This window comes from Montipora capricornis, chromosome 12 (genome assembly GCF_036669925.1).
Source record: "Montipora capricornis isolate CH-2021 chromosome 12, ASM3666992v2, whole genome shotgun sequence".
Lineage (NCBI taxonomy): Eukaryota > Metazoa > Cnidaria > Anthozoa > Scleractinia > Acroporidae > Montipora > Montipora capricornis.
Window position 1 is genome coordinate 26082508 of NC_090894.1, and position 25000 is coordinate 26107507.

General features: G+C 40.2%; 2 protein-coding genes across 4 annotated transcripts in view; one reads left to right on the top strand and one right to left on the bottom strand.

Annotated features, from left to right (window-relative positions):
• LOC138027828 (putative FERM domain-containing protein FRMD8P1) overlaps positions 1 to 386 on the top strand; it is a 17816-nt gene extending 17430 nt beyond the window's left edge. For both annotated transcript variants that reach the window (XM_068875446.1, XM_068875447.1), the window contains exon 14: positions 1 to 386. This exon is cut by the window's left edge and continues 2425 nt beyond it. The gene's annotated coding sequence lies outside the window, so the exon portion shown is untranslated.
• A 930-nt stretch (positions 387 to 1316) lies between these two features.
• LOC138027827 (uncharacterized) overlaps positions 1317 to 25000 on the bottom strand; it is a 32639-nt gene continuing 8955 nt past the window's right edge. The window contains exons 5-15 of one of the 2 annotated variants that reach the window (XR_011127518.1): positions 18314 to 18440; positions 11338 to 11493; positions 10807 to 10902; positions 10113 to 10213; positions 9121 to 9250; positions 7763 to 7965; positions 6489 to 6570; positions 5991 to 6116; positions 4541 to 4701; positions 2165 to 2945; positions 1317 to 2065 (exon numbers count right to left, since the gene is read on the bottom strand). Coding sequence is in view for 1 of the 2 variants with exons in the window: in XM_068875445.1 (XP_068731546.1) it covers positions 2798 to 2945; positions 4541 to 4701; positions 5991 to 6116; positions 6489 to 6570; positions 7763 to 7965; positions 9121 to 9250; positions 10113 to 10213; positions 10807 to 10902; positions 11338 to 11493; positions 18314 to 18440 (1330 nt within the window). In the remaining variant the exon portion in view is untranslated. Of the gene's footprint in view, positions 2946 to 4540; positions 4702 to 5990; positions 6117 to 6488; positions 6571 to 7762; positions 7966 to 9120; positions 9251 to 10112; positions 10214 to 10806; positions 10903 to 11337; positions 11494 to 18313; positions 18441 to 25000 lie in introns of both variants that reach the window. The other variant, XM_068875445.1, reaches the window with a different exon arrangement.

The window sequence follows — 25000 nt, forward strand, 5'->3', positions numbered from 1 at the left end:
CAAAAGTACGGTTTCTTGAAAGGGTTGAAACTGATAAGTAAGGGATAACTTAATGGCCGTAATGTATTGTCCAATATATTCAGAACAAGATGTTAGAAATAGCAGATTTCTAGTTTGAAGTTCACAAACTGATAGTGTTTGTGTGTAGCATGGTGTAACGTGGTTATTAAACGTTATCTAGAACTTTCGTAAACAAAGATGACCAGGAAAACGAATGTGTACTCCCAAAATAATTATTTTTGAGCGTTAACTCTTTTTGGGCCAAAGTAATGTTGAGAAATTGGAAACATACCCTTTTGTGTATAATAATGATGACGTACAGTTCACGCAAAAGCGAATTTTACTGTATAACTCATGCAATTAAAATAAAGAAAAGTAATTTTACAGAGTAGTCTGTCACATACTGAGTCGAAAAAAACCTAAGTGATTTCGAAAACATTTAGAGAGTGCGTAATGATTTTTCGCCTAAGGACGGTGCCTACTAGTTCAAAGGTATTTTTGCGCGGTTTACTGAATATGCGGGAAAAGCAGATCTTAACAAGTGTTACTGAAATCCAAAAAGAAAATTGGGGGTAACCACGCATTTTTCATAGATAATTAATCGGCAATATTTGTAAAAAGCTTTAAATTACAAAGTTATGTATGACGTTTTTTTCTAAATTGAAGCTTAATTGTCAGTGAAAAATGCGTGGTTACCCCCAATTTCCTTTTTGGATTCCAAAAGCATCTGCTTTCTCCGCATAGTTTTAACCCGCGCAAAAACATCCCTATCTTAATAAGTACCACCCAAAGGAAATCCGAGTATCTCGAGATGCGCCGAACGTATGCACAATAAAAATAGTAGGCACCGTCCTTAATAACCGTACCTTCGAGGTAGTATGTCGGCTGTAACATTAATCTTCGGCCGATGTGTTCGTTTTGTGTCGTCCGACGTAACGGATAATTTTTTTGCATGTTAGCTTAGATTAATTTAAAACGTTTGTCTTTCAAATTTAAAAAAATTCTGTAGGTGAAAAAAAAAATTAGAGAGACATTTAAAAACAAAATGATTTTTCCGAAAAACTGACCTACAGATTTTGTTGAATTTTAAGTATTTAAAGAGTATTTCTAACATTATCTGATAACAATGAAGGGGAAAAATTTACCGTCCCGTTTGTTCAAAAAAGACAACATATGTTGATTTTAAGGCTCAAAGAAATGGCGAATATCGTTGCTATGGTAACGTTATTTTGGAGGAAAATAAAATGAGAGAAAGCTAAGATGGGTGCTTAATACCCTGGCCAAATTTCGTCTTCATATGATTACCCAACTGTATCTTAGGACAAAATATGTTTATTTGATTAAAAAAAGGAGAAACTATTTCGAGCCTCCTTAACAGGTGGTTACGAAGACCGTACAACAAAGAGTTACAGTTATCGAGTTTAGAACCAATAAACGCATGTACTAAAATTTCGGGGGTATCCTCACTTAAGTACTTCCAAATCTTGGCAATGTTCCTCAAATGATAACGACAGGAAACGCAGATTAACGGTTAAATCGAGACACTGATCACCTCCAAATTTCGTGCGGAAGATTTGGGTTGGATCCTCTCATCACCCACTTGGATTAACTCTAGAGAAGGCCTGGAACGTCATTTTGAGCTTATAAGAACAAGGTCAGTTTTATCCTGATTGAGTTTTAGTCCATTATTCACCATCCAGCAATCAATGTAATTGATACAGCGTTCAACACGACGCTTAGTCAATGAGAAATCATAGCTACAATCTGTTTTAAAAGATATATACAGCTGGGTATCATCAGCGTATAAATGACACCGTAACTTGTGGAGCTTGATGATATTGGCAATGGGTGATGTCTAGAGGAGATAACGAAGAGGGCCCAGAACAGATCCTGGGATAAACCGCGTTCTAGAGAGCGCTGTGATGACTTAAAGTCATTCACCTGCACAAACTGCTTGCACGACGTCAGGTTGGCCTCAAACCATGCAAGTGCAGTACCGTTTACTCCGAAGTGGTTACGCAGTCTTGTACAACGTACAGTATCGAGTGATCCACCGTGTGGAAGGCTGCAGACAAGTCCAATAAGAGAAGTATAACAGACTCATTGTTGTCGATGGCACACATGATCCCAACACAGTAATAAAATAAAAATGAAATAAAATTACCTCGCTTTCCTTAGCCAGGAATTTTGCATACAGGACAATCAGTCAATTTTACCAGTTAGCAGACTCAACCTGTTAGCTAGACAGTTAGTTAAAGGATAGTGCATCTTAGTGGGTCGATTGGTCGGCCCGCCTCGACAAGCCACTTAAGCGTATCCTCAAAGGTGCCATGACCATGTGATATCAGTTTCCTTTTCTCGCAAACTTTCATTTGTTCCTTCAGTAGTTAGTGACATTTGTCAGCAATGTCAATCAGTGATTCAGGCATTTCCAGTTCGCCATCTCAGCTACCGTAGTTAGCTAACTAGCCAGCTAGCCACTTGATCACTCTGTCAACTGGGCAGTTAGTAGGTTGATCTCATCAAATAACACCAATGAAACCTTTCATCCTTCGTTGACTTCCACTTTATCAAAACACATTGTTTCAGTGATCCCTGAATTTTTGTGTCATTTATCTACCCTCATTTTATATGTATGACCACCACCTTTTCCCAGTGATACTTGCTAAAACCAGATCACAACTTAGGGCTGTGTTGTTCTAGCCATGATGAAGCCATAGAAAACATTTGCAAATGTCCTCTTAATTCTGGGGATTCATCTGCAACTTCTGTTATGTATATCCACCCATGTCCATGGCTACCTCTTTTTCTGCCGTGTAACAGTAGTTGGAAGAAGATCTGGACTAAGCTGTGACCAACCATGAAGAGCCAGTAAAAGACAGCCAGTCGTCAGAAATGGCACCAATAACAACCAGGCAATGTCATCTTTGAAATGCTGGTTGAAGCTGAGGGAAAAAGAGTGTTACGTAAATGGACGTCTCTAAATTTTTAGAATTCATGATGCATGCGTTTCTTTGGGAAAAGATCTGTAAAATGTGCATTCATATTGTTCATTTTTTGAAAGCAAATTTGAAGTTAGAAAGTTAATTAACACAACTCTCATAAAAGGAACTGAAAAGTAATTGGAAAGTAAAATTTGGAAAGTAATTATTTTGCCATGACTCTGCGTGCCACTTAAGCCCAGGGCAAAGGGACGCAACAACTCCCAATTATTTTTAGGAGTTGTTGATTTGCAGATGTTGGATGTTGTTGGATGTTGTTGCCAGTTGTGTGCAAACGAACGCAAAAACCCCCAATAATGTAAGGACGCGCCCCATAAGACTTTGTAAACTTCCTTCCAGAATTCGGCTGCCATCTTGTTTTCAACATGTTCATGCGTTGCTATCTCCATGGAGACCACATGTAATGCACGTACGTGGCCCCAACAATGTTGGAAGAGCTCAATCTCAACCCCAGAGCTCTTCTCTTGACTGAGGGAGAGAAGAGCTCTGGGGAACCCTGAAACAAAGTGTCTTCTCATTGGTTTTCGTGAAGAACAATCAAAAGCGTCTCTAATTGGTGCATTCATGTTAGTCCCAGGGGTGAGCAGGCACCGTAAGGTTCAAATAGGGAGTATAAGCAAAGACGACGGGTACGGCTACGGTAACGCCACAAAGCAAGAATATGATTGGTTAAAAAAGGACAAATACGCGTGCTGCACGTGCAACACGAATTTGCCGTACTCCACAAAACAACAATGTGAAATCACCAAATTTTAGGTTTTGATGACAACGTGAGCATATAACAGTGAAAAAGTCATTTTCAGTTTTAACTTTAAAACCGTTCATACCCGTCCATTTACAGGATAGTTTGCTGGTATTGTACAGTGTGAACAAGACGGAATAATCGCGAAATACATGCGATAGCGCTAAGTTATATTTTGGACTAACGTTTTCGCTGCCGTAGCCGTCGTCTTTGCTTAAACTCCCTAATAACCAATTTGCTACGGTGCATGTGATCCTACATAGAGTTTCCCAGAGCCTTTGGTCGATCTGAGGCTCTGTTGACGAGAATGTGAAAAGCTATACAAACGGATCCAACATTGTTGCACTACGCTTCGGCGACCACGGAACAAAAGAAATGTTGGGTGTTGTTGGCTCAAAAGTTTGATCAGTTTCAAACTTCGTGCAACAACATGCATCAGTGTGTACAAACGGACGCAACCTGAAACACCCAACAATGTCGGGAGTTGTTATCTAACAATGTTGTGTCCGTTTTGACAGGACTTTACAAAGTAAATACTGTTGAATGTGAGGCTAACCTTGATTGTTAAATTCTATAGTATTTGTTGGAGGGGGCAATTTACAATTTGTCTGTGTGAACCAGTTACTACCATCTTAGGGCAATGTCACTTTGATTTCAAGGGTTTTGAACTTGCTTGAACATGCATTGGTGTAACATATTTGCGCCAAAAATTGCATGTGTAAAAGGCCGGCTTTAACGTGAACAACATCGAATTGAAATACAGTCAATGATACTCAAAGGAAACCATCATCCTTACCTCAAATGAAAAAAGCTCTTGAAACACTGTCCATGTTCAGTGGTGAGCTGTATAGTTACCAGTGCTCTGCAGGGCTGTGACGGGGTTGGAACTAATTCACTATACACACCAGGAAACTTGAAGCTTTTCTTGAAAACTGTGAGTTGCTGCCCAATTATAACCTATGAGATAATCGATAATTAAGCTCATTCCATTTCCTGGAATTTTTAGTTCTTAACTTTGTGTCTGTCATTTTCACAGGATGTGATCAATTTACGCAAAACGTTGGAAACTGGCTTGATTCGTGCCTGCCAAGGGAGCTTAGTCAATGTGAATACAAAGGCCCCGCTAGGGGAGAGTAGGTGTTAGTATCCCGTATACCATTAATGTTTGTCCTAAATACCCGAATTCCGTTAATTCCTGTGGTTTGTATCTCCATAATGCCAGTTACTACTGATGACGTCATTGTGCGCAATATGTTTGGTTAGATAAGTTTAAACGTTTTGTGCCTTTCTATATTGATCAACGAACCTATTTTATTGTTTTAAAAAACTGAGAAGCAGCTTGATGATCGGAATCCCGGAATATCTTTTTCAAATATCCTGCTTCCAGTTAATTCTTCGGAGTAACTACAGAATTCCCCTGCCACTATCGGCATTGCTTGAAGAATGAGGCATATAACAATATAAGCCATTCACATGCAAATAAGTGGATGGGTCTTCTGCAATTTAGCTAATCCCCCCCCCCCCCCCAAATATCCAATATCCCCATAATTTTCCAACTAAATATCCCGTATCCCGATAACCCCTAATAGGGCTTCAATATACTTTAAACTTAGAAGAAACAGCGTAGAAGGTTTGTTTTAAAAGGGTTTTTTTATAATAATCTTACAAGATGGTGCATGAATTAGACATGTTAAAATTCTTGATGCCTAATTAAGCAACAGTATCACTTTAATCATAGTTAATAGATGTAGGCTGGTTATGAAACTCGACAAGTTGCTTTGTTTCATGTTTTCGTTCACTTTTTTGGCCTTGACCCTGAACAAAACCCGACAAAAACACTTTTTCGGCAGGATAACCAATCAAAAGCTTCGACTAATTTGTTCGAAATTAACTTGCAAACCAAAACAAAAGATTGTGCAGGGTCACGGTTGGTTCAACATCTAATTGCGACTGTATTGTTCCTGCTCTTGAAATTCCCAGGGTTTCATAACCAGTCCCTAGATTAACTATGCTTTAATATCTGAACGGTTGTACTCTACAAAAGATTATGCAGTTTGTTTTTACAGTAGTTGTCGTGTGAAAAGCACGAAAAGTAGGATTCATTCATAATGCTAACTACACACACTGTATTAAAACCCTTCCATAAACTTACAGTAACTATAGTGCAATAAACATATCGCGCAAGTCGAACTGAAAAGATGGGTCCACAAAATCAAATCACATTGTGTTTACATGTATACACAAACCTTGATGTTGTAAATATTTCCTTTTACTTCTTTCGGTTGATGATCTATAATTTCAAACTCCACAGGAAATGAACTGCCACTAATCTCTGTAGTTGCCTGATATTTTTGGGTGAATCTCACACCGACCTTAAACAAGAAGGAAATACCAATATACTGTAACAATAATAGAGAGTGTTACAATCGAGTGTCGTAGAACCAAAACCAAAGTAATTACTTTGGCCAATCAAAAAGGACGGAGACAATCCAGTAAACCAATCAAAACTCAAAGTAATTACACGTAGCCGACACAAAGCGCAGGAAAATGTGCACCACGATTGGTTTTGGTTTTACTTCTGATTGGTTGAAAAAGTGGCACAAGAACTTTAAACCAATCACTGAGTGAAGTAATGCAAAACCAAATCAGTTCGCTAATTACTTTCGACACTCAATTGAAACCCGCTCTAAAAAATTGAACGAAATGAAAAAGGAGAGATAAAGTGTTTGATTCAAATGGTTCACCTTGTCAGAGTAGAATGTTGTCCCAGCGCAAGGGAGAACTTCTGCAGGCCAGGAAAATAACTCATTCAAATCTGAAGAAAAACTGACCAAAATAAAATTGTTTTAAGACCAGTGAGAATCCATTGGTGATTTAATTAATTAACCCTTTAACTTCCAGCGGCCACCTTATAGATTTTACTCTGTCTAACAGCAGGCGATTTTACTCATCAAGGAGGTTGGGGGGGGGGGGGGGGGGCCACAGGGCCTCTGTAAACCCAATGACTACGGAACCTTCCCCCATTCAAGAGTAAAGCCGTCTGGCATTAGACAGCAAAATCTATTAAGTTCCAATTGTACAAGTTAATGGGTTAATATTCAAACATGCGCTACATTGCATTTTGGAGTCTCTTCGGCTGAAGTGATTGGGTTTGATGGCCAATAGAGCACAAGGTTGTCAGTGTAAGCTGTTATGTGTTACGATTTTCTTGTCTGTTTACGACCTTCTTCCCCTTCCTCTTCCCCCTGGAAACGGACATTGTACACACTAATGGACAAAATGGACTGCTTTGGCATTCTCAGTGAGGAAGAGTTAAAATGTTTTTTTTTTTGCTTTTTGCACATACGTCAAATACTGAAAGGGTCAATAATATTATTATTATTCTAAGCTCATTCCACGTCTGGGGAATGAGTAGAATTCAAAAATGTTAATTAGTGCATACCAGTTTAACATATAATTAATTTTTATATATATCTTTGGGATCATTTTTTCCTCCTTCTGTAAATTCTACCTCATTCCCAGAAGTGTAGGAAGCAGAGGGGCTAAGGCGGAAGAATGTTCCTACACGTCAACTTCAGCGCCCCCTTAGCTTAAATCCCTTCCTATGTTGCTGCTCATCCCTAGGGCTTTTTTGCCAGGGAGGGTGGAAAAGCTCTTCAAACGAGGTTGCTGTTAGCTTGCCTTGAGTACAAATTATAGGAGTCAAAACAAGTCTCAATTAATGTCCTTTTCTGAATTGCTCCTCACCTCTACTTCTCAAAACAAGTGTGTGGGAAATAGTGTTATGTCTTTTCATGCAAGTTAAACTCATTTCCATTTCTACTGCTTTCACATGACAGCTCATTTTGAAACAGAAGCAAACAGCAACTACAAAGAAATAAACCATTGTAGACAACAACAGTTCATTTGACACCATCAGTGTTGGTCTAGCTGGAATTGACACCATCTGAACCAAATGTCTAGCAGTTTTTGACTTGTCCAGGGAAACAAAAGACGTACAGCATTCTTCCTTCCATACCTGTTGGTAAATGCTTCCAGTTTGTTGGAAAGGCAAATAAGAGTACCATCATCAGTGCCCAACACAAGTTCCAGGCCTGGTCTGTCTTTTAACAGGTCTGCACTTACAGCACCTGCAAGCACAGGCTTGTCAACACTGACCATATCTGTACAGCGATCAGTTCCCCTTATCACTGCAATATGGCCATCAACAAGTGGGACGATCTAGAAGAAAAATGCAACAATGTTAAGTCAAAAGCAATTCTTAAAGGCCACTTCTCACATCACTTTGAGGGGAGGGGAGGGGGGTAGGTGGTGCAGTGATGACAGCCCCTGCATTCCACCTTTATGTCCTGGCTTCAATTACGACTCTCTTATCATCATATAAAACCAAGAATCACATGTGATTAATGTGTTCTGCAATACAGTAATTTGATTTCATTTTATTCACAGTTTTCCCAACATTTAGTAGTCAGAACACTTGTCCTCAACCCTCTTAGCTCCAGACTAATAAAGTTACAATCATAATTTTATAATTATGACCACACTATAGATGGTTTCTGTTACAACAAGAGGTTACAGGTAGCCTACACTTTGTTCAAAAAAATTTTAGCCAATTTCATTTTTAAAAATTCATAGTATTTCAGTGATTTTTTGTTACAATATCATGTTCAATTCCGTAGTCTGAAGTCCAAAGTCCAAGGTCCACATTCCATAACCCCCACCATATGGTTAAGTGCAATCATAGAATATGTGTTCACATTTAAAACGGCATTGACTTCAATCAAAACCAGTAAACAAATTCTTTACAACTTTCTGGTATCTAAAAATACTCTTTCTTAATAATACCGGGAGAATTAGAAAATTATGTAATTAGCACGGTAAGATGTGTTACCGAGTCATACAATGACCGGATATTGCATTGCATGCAACAAAAACACAAAAAATCATTTCCAAACACGCACACAATTATTTAATGTATACATATTTTTGCCATCAATCTTTCGCGTAGTGCGTCCATGGATTAGCGATCATCGCGACTGCCTCTGAATGAGGAGATGGCGAGTTTGAATCCTACTTGGGTTGCCTTCTACGAGACAAAGAAATCTTATGCATGTGGAGACACAGCAGGCTGTCATGCTTAGTTTTGTGGTGGTGTTTTGTTTATATTCTATTTTCAACCAGGCATGCACATGTTGTTTGTGGAATGCTGCAAGAGCCCCAAGTGAAGTGTTTAAAGTCCTATAGCTACACTGTACATTGACTTTCAGCAGGCAGAACTGAAATCTAGATCTGTCAGTTTAAAATAACCTTCAGCATTGATTTGCCATTTAAAACTAGACACTGATTGCAATCAAATAATTTTTTGTCCACACTTACAATATCTAAAGCACTGTTTTCTCCAGGAACAAGTTTTGTAACCAGAACAGTGGCTCTTGTCTCACTTGGTAACTTGACTGGCCATCCTTGCAGTACTTTACCAGTATCTCCTTCCAGGACCCACACATAGCTGTAACAAGTTATCACACATTCATTGGACATTCATAGAAGAGTACTGGTATGAAACCACAAAGAGGAAGTAGGCATACACCCACCCGGCAAGCAGAACCTCCTTTTGTCTTTTTCTTTACTGAGGAGGAGAAAAGGAGGCTCTGTCTGAATCGCATCAACTCTTTAAAGCCACCGAAGCCCAAACTTCTGGACTAGTCAATCTGGTTTTTCTAGCATCTGTTTAGTGATAAAACCAATGGTTATAATTGAGCCCGCTGTACCATGAAAAATCAAGATGGCAGCGAGATCTGCTCCAAGCCATGCACTTAGACCTGTGCTCGAAACTGTATCCTCGCAACATGCAGCACATGCTCAATAAAGATCTCACTCAATTCATGCAGAGCCTTTTTCTGAGAATGCCAAAAGAAAGGCTCTACTAGCAGGGTGAGATACACCAAAGTCCAGAACATAAACTTTTCCTTTAGTGAGGGATGCATACTGATATTCACACCTTAGTATTATCTCCCAAATTGTCCTCTCAGATGGGACATGCTAAATGCTGCTTTTTGGAGAAGAAAACCTGCGAAAACCTGTAAAAGATGTGTCAAAATCACCGATTTATCATGAACTTCAAGTTGCACATGTTTGCACGACTTTTACATGGTGACCCCGAACGTGACCACCGATACAGAAAGAACAGATGGCAACCATTGTTTTCCTACCACTTATGTCCAGAAATGGTTTCTTTGCGTAAACATTGACTTATGAGTTGCATTAAAACAACAGAGCACCTTGCTGTGAACTTTTTGTTGGAGTGAGATGACATGTCTTAGTGTGCTGTACAGCACAAAATGAATGACGACAAGTTGTCCACTACACACCCATCAAATGTAGCTATGACAGCTTCTAAAAAACCATCCCCATCCACATCTGCAACACGGATTCCTGCTGCACTTGAGATGGAAACTGTTGTTTCCCAAACCTATAGAAATAATGGAGAATCAAGTTGAATAAGTCAGCTAGCCTTCAATGGAAAAGGTGTTGTTCAGTGGTTAAAATCAACATTACAATAATTCTCAGGTTCTTATTATATAATAATAATTTTAAACATTGTCGAAATTCAATATACCATTAATTTTGTTCTGCATGTCGTCGATATGCCAAAACATCAAAATATTCTTGCAATAAAACTGAATTTGTAGCAATGCCAGTAAATTTTAAAGCTTACATGAGAAAACCCACTTCAATGTTGAGATGTCATTATTGAACACTGTAGAGAAAAAATTGACTAGCAAATGGTCATAACAGGTCCTGGAGCCAGAACCCCGGGATAATTTCAAGCCTGGCACTTTAACCAAGATACCCTTCCTAAAATAATAGGGAGCTTTAGCAACGACGACAGGAATGTCGGGAACGAAAACATCATCTCAAAACCTAAAATTCTCATTATTGTAATCTGCACTTCACGAATATTCCAAGTTTTTTAATGTGAGATTATGACTGCTTTAATTTATAAGTTTATAATGATCACGGAACTAGGTACACTTTACAATAATAATACTGTACAATACTCACCATTTTTCCAGTGAGATCCTTACAGGCCACATTGCCACTGTTATCTATTGCCAAGATTTCAAATGAACCATCTTGATTAAGATCAGACGTGATAACCTGAGATTAAATATATAATCACAAATTAAGACTAATCAAATGTCAAACTCATGAGTAACCATTGGAAAACATATTCAAGGCTGCTGCCTAAGAAAATTTTAAAGGGGCCCTCAGAGCTAAACGCTGAGAGCTTAGGAGCCCAACATATGAAGTGAAAGCTGTTGCTGTGAAAAATTAAGGCGCCCAGAGCTATTCTTTGGGAGCCCCAGGCTACCGGGCTCCTGTTAGGCAACAGCCTTGATATTGATGGCCTGCCCTTTCCCAGTCTTTGAAGGACATTTAATAATGATTCCTGTACTTTCAATTACTCGCTCCTGTGCTATTGTCAAAGACACCGTTCACACCTTCCTATACTTACACACACCTTGGGTAATTTAGTCTTGTATACTAAGAGACAGTGCTCTTCAGCTTTTGCTGTGATTCCAAATGATTTACCTGTCCAGGAACACTGTCCATTGTACTCAAGACATGTGGTTCTAATGATGAACTCTTCAGAGAGTACACGTTTCCTGCTGAGGTTCCCACAACAAGACCAGTTCCTGGTGAAAAGGACATGGCCGACAGCACATAACCGGGATACTGACTGTTTTGCTGTTAAGCAAGAGGGAGAAAAAATAATGTAATTCCATTCAACAGCTGTGCTGCAAGTAGAGTATTTCCCTGACAAACCGGCTTGTGGAATGACTATTCTGGGGGTGGGGGGTACGGGTGATTAGGTCTGGGTTAGGGTTAGGGTTAATGATCCTGTGAGGATCTTTTATTGAGATCTTTTAAATAGCCTTGTGAGATCTTTTCAAGATCCTAAAAAGATAATAACAGGTTTAAAATGCAGGTCACATATCACAAGCCACAGGTGAATTAATAAAATGAATAAAAAATTAAATTAAGCGTAGGTCAATTAATATTCAGGCTGCAGTACATTAGAATTCATCTTTTCTTTCATTTGCGAAAAAACAAGGTAATCACATATTTACGATATTCAAGTATAAAGAGTTCAAATCAGAAAAAAGATTAGATGCAAAAATTTAATGGAATTTTTTTTCTTAGCGGGCAAGATCAATGGAGCATGTATCACATTTACTGTTAACAATGACTTGTATTTGCTCCCTTGGTTATTTGCTTCGCCTTATTTAAAAGTAGTACGTCAATTAATATCTAACTATTACTGCAAACAGTGACAATTATGATTCTGAGTTCAGTCATGAGATAGATCTCACTAAAATAGCGACTGTAGGTCAAATGTGCTTGTTTTCTATCTAGTGCCATCCAGAGGAACTTGTTAGATTTGAAACCACCAAAGTGTGGAGTGTGGAGTGCTTTTTCTGGTCGAAGCTCTTCTACTTCGCAAGAAAATCATGTTCAAGATGCTCGGCTGGTGTGGTCTTTGAGTCATGGACTTACCGTCGCTTTTCTGAATATCAATGGAGTGCATTCCATCTATTATTTTCGGCGTCCAGCACTGGTATGCACAGTATTCCTACATGGTAAGATCAAGAGAACTAAATGCCCATGTGCTTATTATTCCAACTCCAGCGCCACATTCCATTGCACGCTTGAAGGTGATCTAGTGTTTAAACTAAATCCCGGGCCTGTGAACAATGGTCATTGTACCCAAAGGCGACACGCTTCTATAGACAGGCGGGTACTGCAATCAAGACATAATCCATCTAACTTGATCGACGTAAACAATCTGTCTCGCGGGATCCCTGTGATTTCGTATCGCATCAACGACTTGCCGATACGTTCTCCACGCTGTCGGAATATCAACAACCTCAGACCTGTAAATCGACAACCATTTGAAGATAGAAATACCAAACAATCAAACAATCTGTCTCGCGGGATCCCTATGATTTCGTATCGCATCAACGACTTGCCGATACGTTCTCCGCGCTGTCGGAATATCAACAACCTCAGACCTGTAAATCGACAACCATTTGAAGATAGAAATACCCTGCGTTTCTGTACAATAAACGCACGATCGCTCAATAACAAGGCTGGTGATTTCATTGATTTTATCTGTGATTATAAACGAGATATCGCATCAATAACAGAAACGTGGTTCCACGAAAACGAATCTGCTGCTAGAGTTCTGTGCACCCCTGCAGGATACAATCTTCTTGATTACTCAAGAACAGGACGACTGGGTGGTGGCACTGGGATAATGTTCAGGGAGGATATTAGCGTTTCACAAAACGCAGCTGGGGAATTCCAATCATTTGAATACTCTGAGTGGAACATAACATCAAGAAGCCACCGTTTTCGTTTGATTATCATCTACAGACCACCATACTCTGATGCCCATCCAATCACTACAGGTGTGTTCCTGACTGAATTCTCGGATTATCTAGAGCATGCTGTACTCTGCACCGATCAACTCCTGATTTGTGGTGATTTTAACATCCATGTTGATGTGTCTGACGACCTTGACGCATGTCGGTTTCTTGAACTCTTGGACAGTGTTGGGTTAGACCAGCATGTTTCGGTTCCCACACATATAAGTGGTCACACCTTAGATCTCATTATAACAAGAAACTCTGACCAGTTGCTTGTTTCTTCTCCGTGGACTGATTACTTATTCTCTGACCATCTACCCGTCCACTGTAATATCCAAGTTGAAAAGCCTTTGCTGAAGTCGAAGCGGATATCCTTCAGGAAACTGAAGTCGATTGATATCAGTTCTCTGCGAGATGACTTGTCAAAGTCAGACTTATGCAGTAACGCCATCGACTCTCTTGAGCTAAATGATCTTGTCACCCACTATGACGAAGCTCTATCATCAGCTCTGGATCGTCATGCACCTCTCATTAATAAGACTGTGACAAAAAGACCGATCGTCCCCTGGTTTAATAATGAGATCAAGACAGCTAAAAGGATGCGCCGCCGAGCTGAACGGAAATGGAGGAAAACGAAACTTCGTCTGGACTTCCTCGACTACAAAGCAAAAAAAAATCGTGCAACCTTTGAGATGAAGAAAGCCAGACAAGAGTTCTACACCGACTTTATAGCGGAGAATAGCCATGATACACGCAAGCTATTTCGTTCTGCAAAAACACTATTACATTTTCAAGGCTACTCAGATAGTAATGCGACGCTTGCTAACGATATTGGTAACTTCTTTATCAAAAAAGTCGATGTAATACGAACTGGACTAGATACCGCAGCCGGTAACATCTATTCAGCGGACGAGATGTTTCCCCGAAACCCTGAGATCCACAGCCTCTTCCAGGACTTTAGAACTCTCACTGATAAAGAAGTCAGTAGTCTTATAACAAAAGCAACCAAGAAGACCTGTTCACTGGATCCTATGCCAACCACCCTTGTTGTTGAGTGTCTTGATGTTTTGCTTCCTGTACTTACTAAGATGATAAACCTGTCACTTCAATCTGGGTGTTTTGCAGATAGATGGAAACACGCTGATGTCCACCCAAAGCTGAAGAAACCAAAAGCTTAAGTCATCTTTCCTAATCTTCGTCCCATAAGTAATCTCACATTTGTCTCGAAACTGACTGAGTGTGCTGTATTTAGTCAAACTCACAATCATTTGACCATTCATGATCTCTACCCGAAAGCCCAGTCATCGTATCGTGAGTGCCATAGTACCGAGACTGCACTTCTCCGCATCAAGAACGACATTCTTATGAATATGAATAGGCAGCACCTAACCCTTATAGTTTTACTAGATTTAAGTGCTGCCTTTGACACTGTAGACCATGCGATATTGTTAAACCGTCTTAAGTCAGATTTTGGTATCTCTGGTAACGTGCTCTCGTGGTTCAAGTCGTATCTATACCAGCGCTCCCAGTCAGTGTCGATCAATGGTCATACATCTAAAAAGTTCGAAGTGAAATGTGGTGTCCCTCAAGGTTCCTGCCTTGGTCCTCTTCTCTTTGTTCTTTACGCCAGCAAGCTCTTTACCATCATTGAGCGACACCTCACCCAAGTCCATGCGTACGCCGATGATACTCAGCTCTATGTTGCGTTTAAACCCGATCCCGAACATGCCGCCAACGCAGTGGTAGCCATGGCAGCCATGGCAGCGTGTATCAACGACATAAGGAAGTGGATGCTGGCTGATCGTTTGAAGATAAATGATGACAAAACAGAATTTTTAGTTATTGGGACTAGGCAGCAACTGGCGAAAGTCAACATTGATTCGATCAATGTGGCAACGGTGGAAGTCTCCTCGTCTTCTGAAGTCAAGAACCTCGGATGCTGGCTCGATAATCAGCTCAAACTAAACAGCCACATCAATCGCCTATGCAAATCTGCCTTCTTTCACTTGTATAACATAAGAAAACTTAGGAAATTCCTCAGTCGTGAAACCACGCAGATCCTGGTCAATGCCCTTGTCACGAGTCGCTTGGACTATTGTAACAGTATACTATATGGTCTACCAGCCACCGAACTTTACAAACTCCAACGGGTACAAAATTCAGCAGCAAGACTTATTTGTAACGTAGGGCGTTTCAATCACATTTCCCCCTCCCTTAAAATGTTACATTGGTTACCCATTAAATTTCGCATTCAGTTTAAGATACTGCTCATTACTTTTAAGGCAATCCATGGTCTTGCACCAGCGTATTTAATTGAATTGATCACCCTTAGGACTCAGTGTACATATAATCTTAGATCTACTAATGAGCTTCTTCTTCAGCCTCCTCGAGTAAAAACTCTAAAGACATTAGGTGATCGTAGCTTTGTAGCGGCTGCACCAGCTTTATGGAACAAATTACCACGTGCAGTCCGCCATTCTCAAAACGTACAAACATTCAAGAAAGCCCTTAAGACTCATTTATTTCGGAAAGCTTCTAATTTACAGAATATCTGATCAAGTATGAATTTATAGTTGATATTATGCAATTTTATAGTTGGAATATTAATTAGCTTTAGATTTCTCCATTTTTCATGTAACTGATTTGATTGTAAATAGTAGAATTCTAGTTTTTGTCATTGTAAAGCGCACGAGAGCATCTTCTCATGTATCATGCGCTATAGAAGCAATAAAATTATTATTAAATTATTAAAGAAAGGTCACAGAGCTAACTGTGGCCTTATTTTTATGAACTAAGATTCCCAAGAAGGATTCATATTCTTCGTTTGATATAATAATTAAGAAACCCCTCTTCCCTTGAACCTCCTACAAAAGTGAATTTCTCACTTCCTCCAAAAGACATCTAGACTCTTTCTTTCTTTCTAAGTTCACAAAGCCACGTTATCGGAATAACAATACACTAATTTGCATTTGATAAGTTTTGCCTTTGTCAACAGACCACTTAATATGACCTGTAACCTATGACCTGCATTTTAAACCTGCCGCAAAGATCCTGTCAGGAAAGTTTAAGATCCTGGATTGCAAGAAAAATGAAAGATCCTTAAAGATCTTGGTAAGAATATTCAAAGATCCTTTGAACAGATCTTAATGTGAAGATCTTTGAGGATCCTTAAAGATCGTCAAAAGAGTTTCACCAGGAACAGGGTTCAGATTTCTTTGTATAATGAACAAGTTTGACAGTGAAATAATTTTGTTTATTACAATGCACAAATTTTTGTGTAATAGACAGGTCAGACTCTTTTTTGTTTAATAAGGGAAAGTTGGACATGGCCACTAATTGTTTTTGTACCAGCCACGTACCATTACAGAAAAAAAAGTGTCATCGTATGACTTCGTAACATATCTTAAATGTACCTAGCTATAACATCAAACACATACAAGAATTGGTTGACAACTACAAGTTAGTTTATTCCATGTGCTTAGTTATGTGATGTACAATGCAATAATCACTGGCGACAGGATATAGTAAGCTTTATGTCGCATTATCTACCGGTAGCTGGGCTAATTATTTAATTTTATAATTCTCCTGGTTTTAAAAAAAAAGTATTAAATATTTTAAAATAAGATTGTAGAAACTTGTAAAGCATCTGCTCACTGGCATTGATTGGAGTCAATGCCGTTAACAACAGTTTAAAACAACTATTCTTCAAATTATTCACGCTTATAATCATATGGACTACGGAATTGAACTGGATATTGACTAAGATATTGTAACATAAAAATCATTGAAATACTGTGAATTTTAAAGGCAATCAGCTAACATTCCTTCAAACGAAGTGTAGGCTACCTGTAGCCTCTTGTTTAATTTCGATTTGTGAGGGTGGACTAGGTTTCCCGCAACTCAAGGAGTGCAGTGGAAGGGACGTATACAAAACATGGACCCCAGGTCCGTGGACCACCACTGTGGACACCCCTTCATGGACCTGGTCCATGGACCACCCCTGTGGACCACCCCTTATTTTGTAAAGCTTCGGACGAAAGAGAGAGGTGATACCCGCACTAATATCTGGACAATTTAAGCTGGAGCCCATGACTACGATCTATGTCACGGCATTTAACATCTAAAAAAGACCACGATCTATAGACTACCTTTTCCGCAAAAAAAACAAAAACACCGTGACCCGGTTATGACATCAAGTTGCTGCTCTCATTCTTAACAGGAATATAGGGCTGCTGGCTGTTGTTCGCTTATCACGTTTATAGGCTACTGATTTAAGCAATTGTCTCTTAATTATAGACACCTATATACCATCTATTTCAAATTGGTGGCTCCAAAGGGATTCATCTACAACCCGCACTTCAAATATACATTCATTTCGTTCATTGAGTCCTTCAAAACCCAAGCCCTAGCTTTCTTTTTACTAAATTTAGTAAGAGTGACTCTTTTAATTTTAATTCTGGTAATTCTGGTTTTCTTATTTTTAATTTTAGTTTTGTAAAGTTCCTCGGGATATTAATGGATGTGAGCGCTATAGAAATGAAGTATTATCATTATTATTTCCTTGAACAACATCAAACAAAACAAACACTTGCGGTATATTACTCATTACTGTACACCTCAATACCGTCAAAGCAAACTCTTGAAAATTACCTCTTCTAACAACAGCAAGCCATGGTTAAAACCTGCCCAGTAAAAGGACCAGGCAGACTAAAGTTCCAAAAAAAAAACATTTTTGTAGAAATTATCATGCATTATTTGCTTTGTTTTCCATTGAAATATTTTTCCAGTAACCACGGCCAGTACAAAAAATATTAGTGGCCATTTATTATCATTTATTAAACAAAAAGCACATCACTTTTGTTTAATAAACAAACAAAAAGTGGTGAACTTTTGTTTAATAGACAAAATAGACCTTCCTTTTTGTGACAATAAACAAATTTGACTTTCAAACGTGTTTATTACAAACATAAAAAACAGAAAATTTGTTTAATAAACAAAGAAATCAGAGTCCGGAAACAATCTGAACCCTGTTCTGAGGGTAATAATAATTTGAATTTAAAAAATACTGTATAAATTATTTATATCATGAACAGAACTTGCACTGAAAACAACAAAAGTTATAATAATTTTAAACCCACCCTAGACACCTCTAAAATAGAAGAAAAAACAAGCTGTTTGGTTCGAAGATTGAAGACTATCACAGCACTCCCAAGATAATCCTGACGTTCGTTTGCTGACAGTCCTTGCTCAAAGTCTTGTGTTGGACTGTTGAAAATGAGCAAATTGATAAAGTGGACTGTGAAAATACACGTAACCATAATAAAAAAGACCTGCAATCCTAGACAAATAATAATTATTATTATTTTAAAAAGCTGTGATAATAGAAACTGAAGGGAAAATTCTTCAAAAGGTTCTCAGTTCTTAACTGAGCAAAAACAATACACATAGCTTGTAACAATTATTATCGAGGTGTTAAGCCGAAGATGAAGAAGACGAAGCGGATAATGGCGGTTCAACAAGAGCACATGTTTTTATTCTTCAAAACGAGGCTAACCGACGTCACGGTTTACAATGATAGCCAATGTTAAGCAATATTGTTACATCCTCCCCTTTTTTTTTTTTTTAGCGAAAATGAACTAAAGCAACGTTGCGAGTGTCTCTCAGTCCTTACAAAAGAGTAATAGAAAAAAAAAAACAAAAACAAAAAATGATTAAGTCTTAACATAGTCCTGGAATCTAACTGGTTCTTTGATGACACGGCCCGAGCGAGTACACACAGGTGACGACTGCTTGGTGGTCCTTGCTTCCAGGTGGCTTTTCTGGCCGTTCGCAGCTCTTGTGTTTGGCAATTGAGTATCCTGACCCCGTTGAGGTCCAGGCAGTGGATCTGGTACAGGCAGTGCATCCGCTGCGGGAATGGTAGGGCTCTTCACTAGGTGCTGCCTATTACGTCTAAAGCTGGAACCGTGTGACTGGACTTCATAGGATCTCTCATCTAGTTGCTTTGTCACGTGACCCTCATCCCAACTGTGTTTACCAAGGACAAATGGTTTCATTCTAACTGTGTCGCCAGCTTTTAAGGCCGGAAGGTCATGGGATGACCGATTGTAGTAATGCTGCTGCCTCTTTTGGTTGAGCTGGAGTTGTTCCCTTTCATAGAGGCTGGGTGGGCTTCTGGGTTCCAGGAGCGATCTTGTGGACGGTAACAAGCTTCTTGTCCTTCTCCCCAAAAGACGCTGTGCCGGGCTACTGGCAACACCTTGAGTTGGTGTGTTCCGGATATTGAGTAGAGCTAGGTACTGGTCTTCTCCTGACTTTGATGTCTTGCGTAACATTCCTTTTGCCGTCTTCACAGCCGATTCAACTTTTCCATTGGCCTGGCTGTGGTGCGGTGATATGGTAGTGTGCTCAATGCCCCATGTCTTGGTAAAAGATTTGAATTCACGTGATGTAAATTGGGGGCCATTATCTGTAACCAGTTGTCTAGGAATACCATATCGTGCCAGGTGTGACTTCAATCTTTTGATCACAGTTGATGATTTGGTGTCGGTGAGTGGATCCAATTCCCAGAAGTTGGACTTGTAGCAGACGGTGACGAGGTACTCTTTGTCATTACAGGTGAAAAGGTCTGCCCAATTTTCTCCCAAGCTCCGTCCGGGATTTCATGAGACATGAGTGTCTCTTTACAAGGTGTTAGTTCATACTCGCGGCATGTCTCACAGGTGCGAATCCAATCTTTTAATTCCTTGTTCATGCCGGGCCAATAAACATGTTCCCTTGCACGGCGCAGGCAGGCCTCAATTCCTTGGTGTCCACTGTGGACATCTTTTTTGACAGCTGTGCGCATTCCCTTTGGTATAACAAGCCGCTCGCCACGAAATATAAGGCCATCAGTGACTGCGAGCTCATCCCTAACACTGAAGTATGGGGTGACAAGGGGTGGGAGCGATTTCTCATCCGCTGGCCAACCTTCCTGTATTACGCGTTTCAGCTGTTGAAGAGAGGTGTCATCGTTGGTGTATTGGCGGATCTCGCGGATCTTCTCGTCAGGCATGATCAGGTAGAAGAGGGCATTTATGGTCTCGAATTCTTCTTGTCCACAATCAGAGGCTTTTGGCAGGTGAGCCCTGCTGAGCGTGTCGGCCAGGTACATCTCTTTACCATTTAGGTATCGCACTTCAATGTCATATGCCAGGGCACGCATTAGCATTCCCTGTAAGCGTTTAGGGGCTCTGTCCAAGGGCTTCTTTACGATGCTTGCAAGTGGTTTATGATCTGAGTACACAGTCACAGGCGGCCAAACGTGTACTGGTGCCACTTTTCTAGGGAAAATACAATTGCGAGCATCTCCTTCTCTATGGTAGCATATCTCGTTTCTGCCTCACTCAAAGCGCGGCTGGCATATGCTAGCGGCTGACCGTCTTGAAGTAGGGCGGCTCCCAGTCCCTGTCCACTAGCGTCACACTGGATCGATAGGTTTTTACTTGGATCGAAGTAGGCTAGCACAGGTGCGTTTGTCAGCAAACGCTTCATCTCTGTAAAGGCTTTCTCGTGTACAGCATCCCACATCCACTCGGAGGTAGGGAGAGCTAGGTCATAGATTGGACGCATCACATCGGCAAGGTTTGGAACAAATTTAGACAGGTAATTTACTGTTCCTCGTAGGCCTTGCGCACGGTATTGGTGGTCAAGGCCGTACCAAAATATGTAACGCTAAATAAAGCGCTAGATTTTAAGATTACAACGTTACTGTAATAATCTAAAAACAGAAATGGAAAGTAAATTTCATGTGCATTTAGCTGGTAAAAAGAAAGCTTCAAAATATCTTTCTGTTTTCAATTAACAACAAAATAAAAAACCCGCACTTGAAATCAGCGACAAAAACAGCAGTGAATGCGATTGAGATGTTTGTATAAATATTTTCTTACTCTCACGAAATCGCCCAAGAACCTTAAAAATTTAGGTGCACATTAGTTGGACAATACCCTGGGAAACATTCATCCACAGACAATGAGTACTTTTAGAGTAATAGTGGTAGAACTAGCGTTACACTACTAGTTTTTGCACCAAATTTTTAATCATCACGCCAAAATTAAATTTTTCGTTTCGCTTAGCGTTCAAATCGTTTGATATATGGTTTGGTTCGTTTCGTTTGAATCGTTTCGATGGTTTGTAAAACACTTGGTTTCCTTCGTTTTAATCGTTCCTCTGAAATATTTCGTTCCTACAAAATCCAAAATACACGCTAAAATTCCAGTTTTGAAAATTGCAAAGCCGTGAAAAGCGCCTGAACAAAACAATTACCTCGTTCTGCTTCACTGAACAAAGTTTGGTTGCCTAGCACGTGACAATTTTTACTCAGTACGTGACTAATTCTCTCACGCAAAGTACAAACTTAGAAAGGCTCGAAACCTTTGAAACCTTCGAAACGATTTAAACGTTTTCTTTCCATCGTTTCAAACGATAGATGCCGTGAACCAAACGAACCGTAGAAAGTTTGAAACGATACAAACAATAGAAACGATGTTAAAAGTGCGATGTTTCGGATCAAAATGTAACGTGCCGGACGAAAAATTTTCCGATTCCACCAACTTTGTCTTGGTGCTGTGTGCTAACAAAGCAAAATAAACGCAAGGCAAGTATCAAAATAAAAAGCAGACATAATAGACAAGCGTTTGTTTTCGGTAATATTCCAGATAAATACTTTGTAGCAAAGAAATGACAGCTAAAAGTCGGTTATTGTCGATAAAGAGCGTTTGACAACCAATACCGTGCGCAAGGCCCGTAGTCTTTCTACAGATGCTTTGTCTTGAGGAGGAACCATGTTTTGGACTGCTTCCACTTTAGTGGGGTCTGGCTTGAGGCCATCACTGGTTAAGACATGACCCATGAACGGAATCTCGCTGAGACCAAAGCGGCACTTCTCTTTGCTCAAGGTGATACCCTTATCAACACAGCAGTTGAGGAAGGTACGGACACGTGTATCGTGTTCCTCATCTGTTCGACCCCAGATAATCACATCGTCAGCGATACAGCGCACCCCTTCAAGGCCCTCAAGAGCATGATGCAGACGTTTTTGGAAGATTTCGCTGCTGACTTTCAAACCAAATGGGAGACGCAGCCACCGATAACGCCCAAAAGGGGTGGCAAATGTGGTTAACAAACTTGATGCATGATCGAGCTCACAGTGGAGGTACCCAGACTTGAGATCACAAACAGAGAATACTTTCGCCTTGGTAAGTTCTGGAAGTACATTTTCCAGAGTGGGAAGCTGGTAGTGTTCGCGCTTCAGTGCGTCATTTAGAGGTCGGGGATCAATGCAGATACGAATTCCAGCTTTCTTTTCAGCAACAGACATCTGACTCACCCAGTCAGTGGGTTCGTCGACAGGCACAATGATACTCGCGTCCACAAGACGCTGGAGTTCATCGTTGACAACTTGTTTTCTAGATTCAGGCAGGGTGCGTGCACAACGGATTACAGGAGTGGAACCTTCAATCAATGTCAAGTGAACCTTCTTTCCAGGTAGGGTACCAGGGGTGTCCTTAAAAGCCTCAGGAAACTGTTTGAAGTGTTGATTTTCGTGGTTGACAGCATTAACTGCTTTAAACAGGTCATAATGAACACTTATGAGATTCATCTTCTGTGCGGCGGTACCACTGAGGAGAGGTGTGAGGTGGTCTTTAACAATGACGAAGTCCACCTTGTACGTTTTCTTGGTAGCGGGGTTCTTGACTTTCACTTTACACTTGCCAAGAGCGGGCATAGAGGTTTTGTTCCACATCTGAAGATGGACCCTCTCAGGGCGGATAGCATGCTGATCCCTCAGGAAGTGTTTTGGAAGAATACAAACTGTAGCCCCACTGTCGATTTGCATTTTGACAGGTCTTTCGTTTACCTCCATTTCGCAGAAAATAAGGTGGTTTCCAGGACTTACTGAATTCACAAATTCACTTTCGAGAGCTGTTACAGTGCTGATTGTCCCAGTGCTGCTTACGGATGAGTCGGAGGAGTAACCGTCGCCCAGAGAGTTGACACCTTGGTGTTTACATTTTGTTGAAGCTTTAAAGTGATTTCTTTCACCGCAGGATGCACAGGTCTTTCCCCAAGCAGGGCACATTTCTTTTTTCATTACATGAAGTTGGAGACAGAATAGACATTTCTTCTTTCCAGAATGCTTATCATCACTCTGGGGAGGCTTCTTGTGCTGGAGTTTGTTTGGGGCTGACTTCTTTGTCTTCTTCGAAATATCCTTGACCTTGTTGATTTCTTCGTTCTTCAGAGCCTTCATGTGAAGAGAAGCAGCTTCCATTCCCCGACAGATTTCGATAGCTTTATTAAGAGTCAGATCGTAAGTAGAGAGGAGTTCTTCACGTGTTTTGTCATCCGAGATTCCTAAGAGTAGGCGGTCCATTATTAACAAGTCTCGCATGCAGTCACAGAAACCACAGGTTTTGGCCATGTTTCGCAAAACTGAAAGATACTCATCGATTGACTCGCCAGAGGCTTGATCTCTACGGTTAAACTGAAAACGTTCAAAGAATTCCTGTGTTTGACCAAGAAAGTGCTGATCGTATTTGGCTAGAATATCCGCCATTTTATTTCTGTCCTCACCTTCGGAGAATTTCATGCCGTTGTAAAGTCGCAAAGCTTCTATTCCAATCGTGTGCAGTAAAATAGCGCACTTGTAGTCTTCTGGCTGGCTGTTTAAGCCCGTGATAATACAGTAATTATCCCATCGTTGTTTCCAGATTTTCCAGTTGTCAGCCCGATCGCCTTCCATCTCTAGAGGTTGCGGAGGAGAAACTTGTGGCCTTCGAAAAGCCGGAGCTGGAGCGAGCGTTCCAGAAGCTTGACCGCTAGAATCAGTCATTATGTTCTTTGTTTTACCGCTGCCACCATGTAACAATTATTATCGAGGTGTTAAGCCGAAGATGAAGAAGACGAAGCGGATAATGGCGGTTCAACAAGAGCACATGTTTTTATTCTTCAAAACGAGGCTAACCGACGTCACGGTTTACAATGATAGCCAATGTTCAGCAATATTGTTACATAGCTAACTTAATAAATTAAAGGAGACTTACCTGGAAGTTGATGTTTGATTGGAATTCTATCAGTCATCATCCTTCAAAGAGGAGTGGTCACATGAGGCCCCGTGACAAAAAATACAATATTATATCAAAAACAGGGAGGGAGTCAATGAGCAATGGGTGGCCGTGTGATCTCTGCTCTCTAGATGCCTGATAGAATTCCAATCAAACATCAACTTCCAGTAAGTCTTGTTTAATTCATTTCTTCCATCAGTCATCTACCACAGAGATTCCACAAGATTTAAAAGTCATGTGGTCACGCAGGACATCAAAACTCAATTTATTGACATACAGAACCCCTATTAAAGTACAATGTATACCAGGCATAAGATAACCTGCACGAAAGTGAACCGTAACTCAAGAAAAGGCTTGACAACAAAGTCAACAATCAATGTATTTCTATAGCAAAAGAGAGAATAGTAAGACTAAAACAGTCATGCATATCTTCATGCCTGAAGCATGCATGCACTCTTCATGCATGCATGAAAATGCATGCAAATGTGCCAATTTGCTTGCATGCCTCATGCATGCCTCATGCATGCACTGCATGCATGTGGCATGCATGCAGCATGCATACCTGCATGCATGATTCATGCATGCAGTGCAGGCATGCACAGTTTAGAAGGGAAAGATGAATCTAGGGGCTGAACTGGTTTGTTGTAAAAAGGGTTGAAAACACAGTCGCTACTCCCAAGTGGCAGCTTTCATAACTGTAGGCAATGCAATATTACAGCT